The sequence below is a fragment of the Babylonia areolata genome, chromosome 3 (assembly GCF_041734735.1).
Source record: "Babylonia areolata isolate BAREFJ2019XMU chromosome 3, ASM4173473v1, whole genome shotgun sequence".
Lineage (NCBI taxonomy): Eukaryota > Metazoa > Mollusca > Gastropoda > Neogastropoda > Buccinidae > Babylonia > Babylonia areolata.
Genome location: NC_134878.1, coordinates 26,531,702 through 26,545,926, shown reverse-complemented (window position 1 = coordinate 26,545,926; position 14,225 = coordinate 26,531,702). Strand labels below are relative to the sequence as shown.

Sequence of the window (14,225 nt, the reverse complement as noted above, 5' to 3'; positions counted from 1 at the left end):
TGACTTCAGTTATTGAATGGGTAAACATCTGTCATGACTGGTTGTTTAGGGGATAGTATCCTTTGATCATAGTGTAATTCTTTGTAACATCAGATTTGATTTATTCCAGTTGTGAATTGATCACAGTGTAATCCTTTGTAACATCAGATTTGATTTATTCCAGTTGTGAACTTGTGTCTGGATAATTTACAAATAATTCATTCTACTCCAGGTATGAGTTAACTCGTAGCGTGTATTCTCGTACCAAAATACTGTTAATTTCATCAAACCTTGCTTGGTACAGTTGCCATTCTAAGCTGAACCTTTCAAAGCAAGAAAACGAAGTTTGTTCAGCTGATTCACAATTCTCCATTGGTTTTCGCTTTTGTGAACCACCCTACCTTTTACTGCAGTGGTCTCATGTAGTATTGCTCCAGGGGAGTTCTAGCTGGCGTGTAGCTGTGCGGGTAGAATGAGTTAAGTTACCACTGTCATGTAGTGCTGGTCCAGGGGAGTTGTAGCTGGCGTGTAGCAGCGGGGTAGAATGCGTTAATTTACCACTGTCGGGAAGTTGTGGCACGTTGGTAGCTGTGGCGTAGAATGAGTTAATTTACCACTTTCGTGAAGCGTTAAGTCGTGACAATGATGCCAGTGTCTGGAGCATGACTGTACAGCAGTCGCTCACCTCACCTGACTTGTATAGGTCTGACATTACATGACATTACATGACATAACCCACACACAGGAGGAAGCGTGCAGGGCAGGAAATGACGTAACAACTCCAGATTTCACATTTCAAAATCCAAGCAAAAGTCTTCCAAGAAAAGTGTGGTGTCAGATGACTGTTAATAATTGTATTTCAAGTTTTGTTCAGTTTCAAGCATAACGGTGCAGACAAATGTGTTCAGTATGTTCAGACATGGGGGAAGTCAAATCTGGTGATCTTTCCTCACTGTCTGTTAACTCCTCCAAGTGATCACACACACACACACACACACACACACACACACACACACATTAATTTGTGTAAAGATGATTTTTTTTTATTTCACACAAAGGCGAACATTAAGCCCATCAAGTAAAACAGACTATTCACCAGTTACATCTTGCAATGTACTATCTGTGAAATTCAGTTAGTGTTCATGACAAAATTGAGCAAGTTTGATTGACATATATATTGTATTATTTATAACGGTATCATATATTGTTGTTGAATGTTGTTTATTCTTTTATGAACATTGATGACCATTGTAAGCAAACTACTCAGACTAGTTAGCGATGGCACAATCAAGTTTGTGAAAATTAGTTCTGAGCAGATTTTGACAGGACTTTTTTTTTTTTTTAATTTATTCACCACCAAGAGCCTGGTGATGATGCTCTTCATCACTGAGTGAATGATTACTGCAATGCTCGGAAATGAATGAAACCAGTTTATTTCAGAAGCATGAAATTTGTTTCTTGATAGTGCCATCCATCAATGATGAATGCGTGTGCGTGTGTGTGCGGGCGCAAGGTTCGTGTCCTCGTAAGATTTCCTTTCGCTTACTGGACCTTTAAGGGCAACGGTCCTTTTTGTGCAGCGTCCTACGACGTAAAATAACTGTTGGGAAGGGCGTGTGATCCTACACAGTTTAGTTCTGCTTTTCTTTATATGATGTCTGGGGCTGGCTGCATGTGTGATGTTAGCATTGCTAAGTTTGCTTTGCGTTTTGTTTTTTTGTTTTTCTCCAAAGTCTGTGTAAGAAGCGTAGACTTGGAAAAACTGGAACTTTCTTGAAGCAAACTCGGCGCTGCTAAACTTGCACGTGAAAATCCCGGCCCTGGTCTTATTTGGCTGGAGTTGCTGGTTCATGTGGTCAAGCGTTTGATGCTGCACGAAAGAAGATGTGACAAGTAAGTTTGTTTTGGGTTTTTTTTGTTTTTTTTCTCAGCGTTCTCGCTGTGTTGTCAAGGTGGTTCTGTTGATGTGGAGATGGGGAGGGAATGAGGAGGGGGGAGGGGAGAAGAGAGGGGAAAGGGGAGATGGGCGGGGGGGGGACAGAAGAGACGGAGGGTGGGGGAGGAGAATGGGACCGGGAGGGGGGGGGAGGACAGAAGAGACGGGGGGTGGGGGAGGAGAATGGGACCGGGAGGGGGGGGGAGTGGGAGGACAGAAGAGACGGGGGGTGGGGAAGGAGAATGGGACCGGGAGGGGGGGGAGGGGGAGGACAGAAGAGACGGGGGGTGGGGAAGGAGAATGGGACCGAGGGGGAGGGGGCGAGGGGGGCGGGGGGGGCGGGGACAGAGGAGACGGGGGAGAAATGGGAAAGCTCAACTTGACCACATAAACAAGTCCCAGTCTTTACCCCCACCCCCACCCCCCACCACCACCCCCTCCCGCGCCCCCTACCCCTCCATCTCTGCCAGGCTCCATCCCTTTTTATCTCTGTCCCCCACCCCCTTCCCCCTCCTCACCTGTCACCCTCACACTCCCCTCATCTGTCCTCTGTCCTGCACCCCCCCCCCCCTCCCCCTCCCTTTTCATCATCTGTGACGTCTGTCCTGTCGCCCTTCTTCCCCCCGCCCTCCCCTCTCCAATGCTCCAACCCACCACTGCCTTTTTTTTTTTTTAATATCATTCAGTGGCAAATAAAACCCAGACACTAAAAGAGTAGCACAGCAAATGGTCACGAAAAAGAAACAAATTGTAAAATTCGGGGCACTGGATGATCGTCGCCGAAAGGAGAGACACTTAGTAGACACAAGTTTTCACTATGTGCAGTGAGAAAGTAACTTAATAGCCAGCATAGAAACTGCAAAATATACAACAATTAAGTTTTTTTAGAGAATGACGACAGTAAAATCCCTTAGCCAATGCAACTTTGACTGATGATTGGGTTATTTCAACAGCAAGCCATTTATCAACATCGAAGACACACACTAATAAATGTGTACATATACTACTGAACACGCATTTCAAAATGATATTGACATCTGCAAGGAGAATCCAATGATTGGAGGAAAAATGAGGACTGGGTTCAGTGATAAACTCTGTTCTCGCACTGATGTCATGGAGCCTTATCACAGTGTCAAACTGACGAAACAAACAGTGACCAACAATATTGGATAAAATACCACGTTACTGACAAACCAAACAGTGACCAACAGTACTCGATAAAATACCACGTTACTGACTAACCAAACAGTGACCAACGATATTGGATAAAATACCACGTTACTGACTAACCAAACAGTGACCAACAATATTGGATAACATGCCACGTTACAGACCAACCAAACAGTGACCTGAAATAATGGATAACATGCCACGTTACTGACTAACCAGTGACTTTGAATAATGGATAACATGCCATGTTCTGCTGCATACGCTGACAAAGACGCACACCAATACAACGACTTGGTATCTAAACAGTGCAAGTCCTAACATCATTGTAATTATATTCCGAAAAGAAGTGCGATGATCGTATATCCATATGCAAGCACAAATATTTATAGGCATGATAGACATCTTTTCTTCATTATTGTCACAAACAGTCCGTCTGTACTTGAAATGACACAGACGGCCAGAGACAACCTGGTCAGTCTGTTGTGAGGACAGTCGGTCACATATATCATCAGACCAGACCTGTAATTAACAATCTCTTACACTCGGTGGCTCAAATGGCAGAGCTCAAACTGCAGTTATTGACAACAGTTTGTTCAGTGGACACAGACAACAAAAACTAAGGACCGACCCCTTTGATGGACTTTTGGACTTTGCTTTTCTGGTTCACTGAGAAGGCATCCAGTTAGCTGTATGGTCAGTTATTGATACAGTACAATGCAAATCATGGTCCATAAGCAAAATTTTCAGCAAAAGTATAGGCACACACATGCGCATGCACACACTAATCTGATTGAATTATCCTGCTTCCACTCTTCAATGATACAAAAACAATCATAAAATATTGTTTCAGGCTAACATGTTAATGACAAAATGTTGAAACAAAAATATAAATCATAGATTTAGACACAACAGAATTACGTGGACACATCAGTATTATTTCAGTCTGTTAGTCTTCTCTCAAACACACACTTAAACACTTAAGTCAGTTATGAAGCTGTGTAAAACAATGTTATCAGCTGATGTCCAAGGAATGCATTGGGAGCCAAAACATCTGCTGTTTGGTCTTTTGGAGTATTTTTTTTTAAATCTCAGACAAGTCATGGTTGGGAAACAGAAACAAAATCAGCCTGAATTTTACAAAAGCTTCATACAATAACAACAAGCAAGACACTAATACAAAAGGATGACACAAGTAAATATCTGTACACATACATATTCATGGCGTACATTGTGAAAAGAAGTACAGTACTATCCGATGCGTCTCCTTCGTGGCATATGCTGGGGTGCGGCACCCTTCATTCACAAAGACCAGGTGTGTCTGCTTCGTTATCCAATCTCCGTGTGAAACATGTCCTTTGCGAGTGAATGACACCACCGTGTGAAGTGCAGACTTATGCTTTTTATTTACATCTCTGCATCTTCACATCATCATCAGGGTGATTACCAGACAACAGCACGAGTTAATAACAACAGGTAAAACCTTTGCCACAAAAAGAGCTGTTCTGAACACTGTCCAGAAGACGGGTCTGGTCATGGTCAAAGCCTTTACCTGGCTGTGTGCAGAACAAGACAGACCCGGGTCAGCCACAAGTCCATTGGAGCTGAACAGATGCCATCAGTCTGTATGAAGCTTGTGTTCTGAAAGATCTCCATGGACAACGCTGAAGAAACGCTGCATTAATCTCCAGCTGAACTGTCCAGAGTTTAGGTTTACCAGGTATTCAAGACCATGCCCTCGATAGTCAACACTGGCTTCTCCAAATCCACACAGGGGGAATTCATTCGAACCCTTCAAGGCAAATCAAATCATGTTGCTTGTAATGAAACAGTCCCCCTCAGTTCAATGGCTGATGTTCATGGTCTTTGTCAGTCAGTCAGGTTGGAGATACGTAGCTCGATTTCATTTCGAGAGTTGACCTTGGCCTTTCTCCTTTCTGCCAACAGCCCGATAAAGGCTGTGACCATCACCAGTGTTTAGAGCAGCTAATGGTTTTCCTTGGGACAATTTGAGCACCACCGTGACGACACTGAAGTTTACACTCTACAACTCCTACTACATGCAGTACGCTCTACACATTCTCATTATTATTACTGCTGCTTATAGTCCAGCCGACCGCACAGGACCATATCAGGACTGCCCAACTACACAAATGTCCAGCCACGTTAGACACAAAACTGTCACGTTTTAATTTTTTTATGCTACAAAATACAGTTCTTGATACATTATCTTAACCATTTAGCTCCACAGGGCAAATAAGATCAGGCCGTGCTAAGGACGTCAGCCATTCCGCTTCATCTATCATCCCCAGATTTTAAAAACTCATAAGGCAAAAACAATACTTCAAAGCCAAACAAACAAAAATACATAAAAAGGCCATATTGGCAAATAACACTAGTACCCATCCCAATGTTTGCAATTTCACCACCAAAACGCCAGAGTAAAACAGCACAGATAGGATATCACACATTGCGGAAAAGAGAGAAAAAAAAGTGTCAAGGATTGCTCCAAAAAAGAAAGGGGTATGGACTTGGGAAGGCACAAAAAAGAGACAACAGTGAAGGAAGAAAAAAGGCAGAAATAAACAGAGCACTAGAAAAGAGGACATTTCTAGCACAGATTTCCAAGATGGCGGAGATGCCAGTAAACTGAAAGACCCCACGGAGAGCGCTCTACACACGGCACATTCTCCCCCCAAACATGTATTGTACAATGCACCCCGTTTGTACGACACACCTACCTACTGCATCCTACAATCATAAAACTGACATCACACGCGGAATTTTCATTCACTGCTGTTTATATATACTTGTTAATAAACAATTGCTCAAAAGATTTTCTGCATTTCTATCTGTGAACAGTGTGAAGCTTCAATGAATGAATGAAATACAGCAGAAAATCGCGACAACAGCAAGAGAACTGAATGCACAGGTGCCAGTTTGAATCCAAACCTGACTCAAGTTATACCAAGTATGGAAGACATCACAATTGTCATGAAGACCGGAGGCCTGAGTGAACATATGGAAGCGGACAGTTTGCCTACCATCTATCAAAAATATATGAGACATCAATAAATCAAGATACAAAAACACTAGGGGGGGGGGGGTTGTTGTTTTTTTTTACACAATTCTAACAACCTTCAAAGTTTGGGGTCAAAGTGTGTAATGAAACATCCACAGTGTACAGTCAGGAATTTCAAATATATTTCCTTTGAAAAAAAAAAGAAAGAAAGAAAAAGAAAAAAAGACACCAGGCCTGGATTGCTGGGGAGATTTTAGCAGCTGTAAGTTTACGTAGTATTAAGATCTCTCCAGTCTACACTAACTCCATAGGAGCAAAATCAATGCTGTGTAGATCATTCATATGTCTAGAACCCTCTCGCCTCACCCTGTGGAGTGATGGCCAAGAGGTAACACGTCCGCTTAGGAAGCCAGAGAATCTGAGAGCGCTGGTTCAAGACATGATGCCATTGACCACAGATCAAGAAGTGATGCCATTGACCACAGATCAAGACATGATGCCACTGACCACAGATCAAGACATGATGCCATTGACCACAGATCAAGACATGATGCCACTGACCACAGATCCAAGAAGTGATGCCATTGACCAAAGATCAAGACATGATGCCACTGACCACAGATCAAGACATGATGCCACTGACCACAGATCAAGACATGATGCCACTGACCAAAGAACAAAGTGTCTCACTGTTTTCATCCCCAACGACACCAAAGCACAGCACGCTGATGACACCTAAGGAAGAATACATTGTGAGGGGAAAGTCTGAAGCCAGCAGAGCAGTGCTACATGCCCTCCACAGACCTGTGTAGCAAGAGCAGAGAGATTTCATCCACCATCCTCAGAACAGCTCATCAGGACGGTGGTCAATGGACATACATGTCACTGATGTTAAAAGGCTATTAGTAAGAAAAACAGGTGCTCTGTTTTGTGGTTTGCTTCCCATGGTCGTGGTCCGCACCAAGGCTTAACCCTTTCACCGCCAGTCAATTTAGAGTACAAAATTCCCTTGTGGTATAAACAAGAAAAGACAGTGGCTAAGAATAGCTGGGAACCCCCCACCCCCCCATAGAAAACATGGCCTATGCTACCACCGAACATTAAGAGCAGTATGTTCATGGATAACAGACCAGTGAATGGTCACCTTTCAGTGACATGGGGTCCTCTACCACGCCTGTGCATAAATGCGAGCTTGGCGGTGAAAGGGTTAAAGGGCAATCATTCTGCATCGTTTGGTCAGCTTGTGGATGTGATGTGTTGGAGTGTGCACTGGTGGGTGGGGAAAGTGAAGAATACATACTGAAGGTTATGCCATGGTCAATTCAAATAGTTTGTTGGTCCACTTTAAGTGAAATACTTTTCCACATCCAGACTGGTCAGCTGACGATGGAGCGAAAGTTTCTGGAAGAAAATGGTGCATGATGAGGTACACACACGTGGTTTGTGGCTGGTACGTATTGGTCATATTTGGTCGCAGCAACAGAAAGTTGCCATAGCATTGAGGTCACTTCCAGTAAAAAAAATGTTAAAAGGAAATATTTTTCGTATTCTGGTTGATCAGCTGATGACGGAGTGGACTCTGGGAAAATGAAGAATATGGATGGTTCATTGTGGTTTGTTTTCTACACGGCTGGTCCACAATAAGTCATGGAGGAAAATCCTTTCAGCAAGGCAGTTTGGTCAGCTCATTATTGAGCGGAAATGAAGAAGAGAGAAGAACAGAGATCTATACATACTGAACTGCGGTGCATTTCAAATAGGGTTGGTCCATAACGTCTTGAAGGAAAATCCTTTTAGAATTCAGACTGGTAGCTCATAACACGTTGCGTGGAAGAGAGCTGAGCTTTACAACACAGACAGGAATCAATCGGTCAGTCAGCAGAACGTCACTACGACCCACTTTGAGTTTGAGGTCAGAATTCCCTGTTACCCACAGCAGGTCAACCTGACCTATTCAGAGATGGAATTTCACGGTACTCCAAATTGGGTCGCTGTGACCTGTTTTAAGGACTGACACCAGTGACAGATCCAGAGGGATACTCCAACGCTGCACATCTGTCTTGTTCCTCAACAATGGTAAGCAGAGACACAGACTTACAGACAGATCAAAGAGGGAGACAGAGACTGATAAGCAGAGGGCAAGTCGAGACATGATCATTCACACATTAAAAGATGCAGCCAAAAACATGTGCCTGACAGCACACAAAAACACATGAGTTCTTTAACGTTAACATGTACAGATATACATATGCACGTGTGCATATAATGAAACAGGACCATGATGATGGCCATCGTGTTTCTTCAATTCAGACTTCAGGCACATACAACAAGTGCAGCATTCAATTCGTCTGATACGGTCACGTATGACTAGTGATACTGTCAGACAACTGTCACATCAGACTAACATGACATCAGTCTTGTGACACAAAATTCTGTCAACAACTGAAAGGTCAGACTGGTGTAGCAAGACTACAGTGACATGGGCTATTGTTACATAGCCATGAAGAAAACTCCCATCTGTAGTTTGTTGCCAGTAAGTCTTGGTGCTCAGTCATGAAGGGGAAGCCTGCGCTGTGTTGACGAAACGAAAGGTGAAGGGAAATGGTTTGAGCGTTCAGTTCGGTCAGCCAGTCGGTCAGCCAAAGATGGGAGTCGGGGGGAAGTTTAAGTCAATGAAGCGAAAGTGAACAGTGTGTGTGTAAGGCTCCAAGCTTCGAGGACTTCAGAAATGTACAGCATTTACAATAATTGTCATTGAAATTTAAAAAAACAAACAAACAAAAAACAAATAAAAAAAACAACTAACAAGAAACCATACACATGATATGATAAATAGGATCGTGATGAGCAGTGATGTGTATCCTTGAAGCAAGTTGCCCGCAGTCAGTTCAGTCATAGTGCAGGGCGATGTTCATGACACACTTCACAAAGCAACACACACACTAGCACTCATGCAGGCACACACCGCAGTGAAGGGATGTCCCGGCGTTCCATGACGGTGCTGAAGGAAGACATCATGGATTCCACGCCATGGTGGACCTGTCCTCAGGGCTGTGTGGGCCGGACTCCAGTCCTTCTCCCTGCTGACAGTGAAAGTGGTGACCACCCTGGGTACAGCAACATGGAGCAGACAGCACAGCCTTTCTCCAGCAACAACACGTACAGACACACCACTTACACACGTGAACTGACACGACTGCATGCATCAGTTTCGTCGCAGGAACTGGAGTCATAGCCCCCCAAAGTTATTACTGTCTTCCATAACATGGCAACCCTTAGCGCAGCCTGCCATGAGAGCCGGTCAAGATAAACATCAGCTGGTTCAGTTCGCTGCTGACCAGTCACCTGTCCACCCCACTGTGAAGATGGTCACTCTCTCACCCCCACGCCCCTGCTGGCAGTGACCAGTTCCAGGGACCAGTTGAACACCCTGAAGACAGTCACCAGTTCCAGGGATCAGCTGATCACCCTGAAGACAGTCACCAGTTCCAGGGATCAGCTGATCACCCTGAAGACAGTCACCAGTTCCAGGGATCAATTGAACACCCTGAAAACAGTCACCAGTTCCAGGGATCAGTTGAACACCACGAAGACAGTCACCAGTTCCAGGGATCAGTTGAACACCACGAAGACAGTCACCAGTTCCAGGGATCAGTTGAACACCATGAACACAGTCACCAGTTCCAGCAGGCATCAGCTGATCACCCTGAAGACAGTCACCAGTTCCAGCAGGGATCAGTTGAACACCCTGAAGACGCTCCCTGGTGTGCAAGAGTCTTCTGTGACATGATTTCCGCGGAGAGATGTGATGGGTCTGACACCACAGCAGTGTGTGTGATGTGTTGGACGTGAAGCACAGGCCACCGTATCTGCCATGACGCGTATGGGGGCGTATGTGTGTGTGTGTGTGCATGAACACCTACAATGAAGAGTGCAGAGGAGCACATTAAGAATGGCAGAGTGTGATCTGAAGCTGTCAGGTTCACTTTCCTCCAGGGAATGTCACAGTCAGGGATCCATGTCTGGTGAACAGGCCTGCTGAAAGAGGGGGTCACACACATGGAGAAATGTCCAATGGGGCCGAACAGGTATCGCTTGAATCCTGTGTACTGAAAGATAACCATGGACAAAGGCTAAAGAAACGCTGCATTAATCTCCATACGAACTATCCAGAGTTCAGGTTTACCAGGCATTCATGGCTGTGCCCTCAACACTCCACACTGGCTTCTCCAAATCCACACCGGGGTGGAGGGTGGGGCGTGGGGAGGGGGGACTTCATTCTGTACCCCCACCCCCACACTGAAAGGTGAACACACAGTATGTCAATCCATTCGACACCCAACAACACACGGCACATTCTGAAGAGCCATGTGCTCTTTCTTTCAAAGCATGGCACTACTCTTTCAGCGGCAATGGCACTTCATCCGTTCAACATCCAGCCGCTGAAGTCTTGACAGTGATCAGCCAGGACTGGTGTTGTGTGTGTGTGTGTGTGTGTGTGTGTGTGTGTGTGTGTGTGTGTGTGTGTGTGTGTGTGTGTGTGTGTGTGTGTGTGTGCTGTAAGTTCAATTCCAATCCACACTACGACTCCTCAATTGGTGAATAATCGGGAACCACATTACCATGAAGGAATAAAGCTCCCTCCAAAACGTGGTTACTGAATACTGACAGCAATTAAAAAAAAAAATAATAATAAAATAAAATAAAATAATAATAATAACAATTGTGATAAAAATATATTGTCACGTGGAAACAAAACTCCCGTCCCAATCAACGACCGTGCCGAGGGAAGCAATGACCGACCGTTATCAAGCCAACAGGAACGGTGGGTGGCAAGGAGGGGGAGAAAGGGAGGAGGGAAGGGGTTAATTAAGCGCGACTGCCAAAGTAGTGGTAGGTGGGGGCGTCCATATAGCGGCTGTGCTTGTTGAAGGAGGGCCCGCTGGTCAGCTTGTTGCGGGCCGAGGAGCTGTGGGTCCCGCTGCCGGAACCTGTGGTGCTGGGGCGGCGCTTCACCTTCATCACTCGCTGGTACTCCTTGCGAGTCTGCACGCGCGCGCACACACACACACACACACACACACACACACACACACTGTTGTGTATACACAAAGAATGCAGCTCTAATCCCAAACATTTTCTAAATTCGACACCAGCAGCACATTCAAGACAAATTACAAGTCTAATATATAGAATTCGTTTAAATGCCTTTCGTACAAAATTTTCTAAAAATATAAAATGTATATGCGGTAAGCAAATAACTGTAAGCCATCTACTCATTCCTTGTGGATGCGTGTTTATATGTCCATATACGTGTGTGTGTGTGTGTGTGTGTGTGTGTGTGTGTGTGTATGTGTGTATACATATCATATATTAACCGTGCATGATGTCATTATTAGACTCGTATCTTTATAAATCCCCTTTCGGGAGGGGCCTTGGCCTATATAATACTGAATATATTTCGTTTCGTTTCGTCTATGACCAGCTGTCTGGGTAATAATAATAATAATAATAATCATAATCATAATCATAGTAATAATAATGGTATTTATATAGCGCTGAATCTTGTGCAGAGACAAATCAAAGCGCTTTCGCACCAGTCATTCACACGCATGCATAACTCTAGAACTTTAGAAACTAAAGACCAGGAAGGGCAGGCAAGGGAGGCTATTTTGGGAAGAGTGTGGGTTTTCAGGCCAGACTTGAAAGAGCTGAGAGTGGACACTTGACGAAGCGAAAGAGGAAGTTCATTCCAATCGCAAGGTCCAGAGACAGAGAAAGAACGGCGGCCAACAGTCGAGTGTTTGAATCTGGGTATGCGTAAACAGAGTGGATCCGAAGCCGATCGTAGTGAGCGAGATGGAGTGTAGAGGTGAAGGCAGCCACAGAGATAGGAAGGGGCAGTTTTGTGAATACATTTATAACACAGAGTGCTGATCTTGTACTTTACAGAATGTGCTTCCCTACAGTGTCCTGAATCATTCATTCTGTTGTGTTCATGGTCAACATTCTGATTTATTTTGTGCACACTTCAAAAACATCCTTCCTCATTATTTTCGTCTACTATCACTTACAGTGAAAAGGCGTTAAACGAAAGAACGAACTTCCTCATTTTTTTGTTCAATCACTACAGGGCCAACCCCACACCATATTATTTCTACCGGCCAGCAAAGTCTGCACCATTCATTGTCACTGCTTTTCCCACCGGCCCCAAAACATGATGCGGAAGTGGAAAACTACTGTGAAAGGATATAGCTGGATTTTGTGGGGAAGAAAAAAGAAAATCTAACAAAAGAGGAACAAGACAATTTCTTATATAGAAATATAATGTTAGAAAGCTCAAAGAATGTGTGGCTTCTGTGAAAATACTTTATGAGGAGGGGAACAGTGATGGTCAACAATTTTACCAATGACGTCCATGTCACCCTGTTGAAGTTTCCTGCTGAGTCTGGCTTGCCACTCCCAAGTCTCCACACACGTGACTCCCCCCCCCCCCATCTCCCCCCCCCCATCCCCCTCGCCCAGCCCAGCACCCTCCTTCTCACCCTCCCCCCCCCTCACCCATCCCAGCACCCACCTCCCCCCTCACCCACCCCCTCGCCCAGCCCACCCCCTCGCACCCACCTTCTCCCCCCCCCCAATCTCCTCCCTCGCCCAGCCCACCACCCACCTTCCCCCCCCCCCAGCCCAGCACCCACTCTCTGCCCCCCCACCCACCCCCCACTCTCCCCTCCCCCCTCGCCCAGCCCTGCACCCACCTTCTTGTTGAGCAGACAGTGGAAGACGAAGATGAAGAGTCCCTGCATGGTGTTGAGCGCCGTGAACACGTAGGCCACAGCCACTGTCTGCATGTCCAGGAAGAAAAAGCCCAGGATCCACGTCAGGCCCAACAGGACCTCCAGTGCCATGGCTCCCTGGATCCATGACCTGTACACACACAGGTACACGTGGTAAATCTCTACACATACAGGTACACATGGTACATCTGTACACACACATGTACACATTGCACATCTGTACACATACAAGTAAAGGTAACACATCTGAACACACAGGTTTACATGCTACATCTGTACACACACAGATTTACACGCTACATCTGTACACACACAGGTTTACATGCTACATCTGTACACACACCGGTAAAGGTAACACATCTGAACACACAGGTAGACATGATACACCTGTACGCACACAGGTAGACATGGTACATCTGTACACACACAGGTAATGGTAACACATCTGAACACACAAGTAGACATGGTACACCTGTACGCACACAGGTAGACATGGTACATCTGTACACACACAGGTAAAGGTAACACATCTGAACACACAAGTAGACATGGTACACCTGTACGCACACAGGTAGACATGGTACATCTGTACACACACAGGTAAAGGTAACACATCTGAACACACAAGTAGACATGGTACACCTGTACGCACACAGGTAGACATGGTACATCTGTACACACACAGGTAAAGGTAACACATCTGAACACACAAGTAGACATGGTACACCTGTACGCACACAGGTAGACATGGTACATCTGTACACACACAGGTAAAGGTAACACATCTGAACACACAAGTAGACATGGTACACCTGTACGCACACCGGTAAAGGTAACACATCTGAACACACAGGTAGACATGGTACACCTGTACGCACACCGGTAAAGGTGACACATCTGAACACACAGGCATGTAAAACACATGTTGGGCGGAAAGACATTGGCATGGCACAATTGTCAATTATAATCCTACCTTTTCTCCAGTCTGCTTGCACTAAGAAGGTCTCTTCTTTAAAGGATGTTTTTTCTCTAAGTTCTGATAAACATGGACGTACACGCATGCGTTGACACTGACACGCATACATGCACGCATGCACGCACGCGCGCATGTGCAAACATACACACACACACACACACACATACACACACGCACGCACACGCACACACACACACACGCACACACATACGCACACACACACGCACACACACACGCACGCGTGCACGCATGTACGTTCACAAGCACGCACGCACGCACGCACGCACACACAGACACAGACACAGAGCTACACACACAAACACACACACACACACACACACACACACA

General features: G+C 45.3%; 1 protein-coding gene across 2 annotated transcripts in view; it reads right to left on the bottom strand.

The window, feature by feature from the left end:
* Positions 1-1,000: 1,000 nt before the first annotated feature.
* The window catches only part of LOC143279892 (adhesion G protein-coupled receptor L1-like), a 144,090-nt gene continuing 130,865 nt past the window's right edge, over positions 1,001-14,225 (bottom strand). For both annotated transcript variants that reach the window (XM_076584197.1, XM_076584196.1), the window contains exons 19-20: positions 12,863-13,031; positions 1,001-11,150 (exon numbers count right to left, since the gene is read on the bottom strand). In XM_076584197.1, coding sequence (XP_076440312.1) covers positions 10,974-11,150; positions 12,863-13,031 — 346 coding nt within the window. In that variant the 3' untranslated portion in view covers positions 1,001-10,973. The remainder of the gene's footprint in view (positions 11,151-12,862; positions 13,032-14,225) is intronic.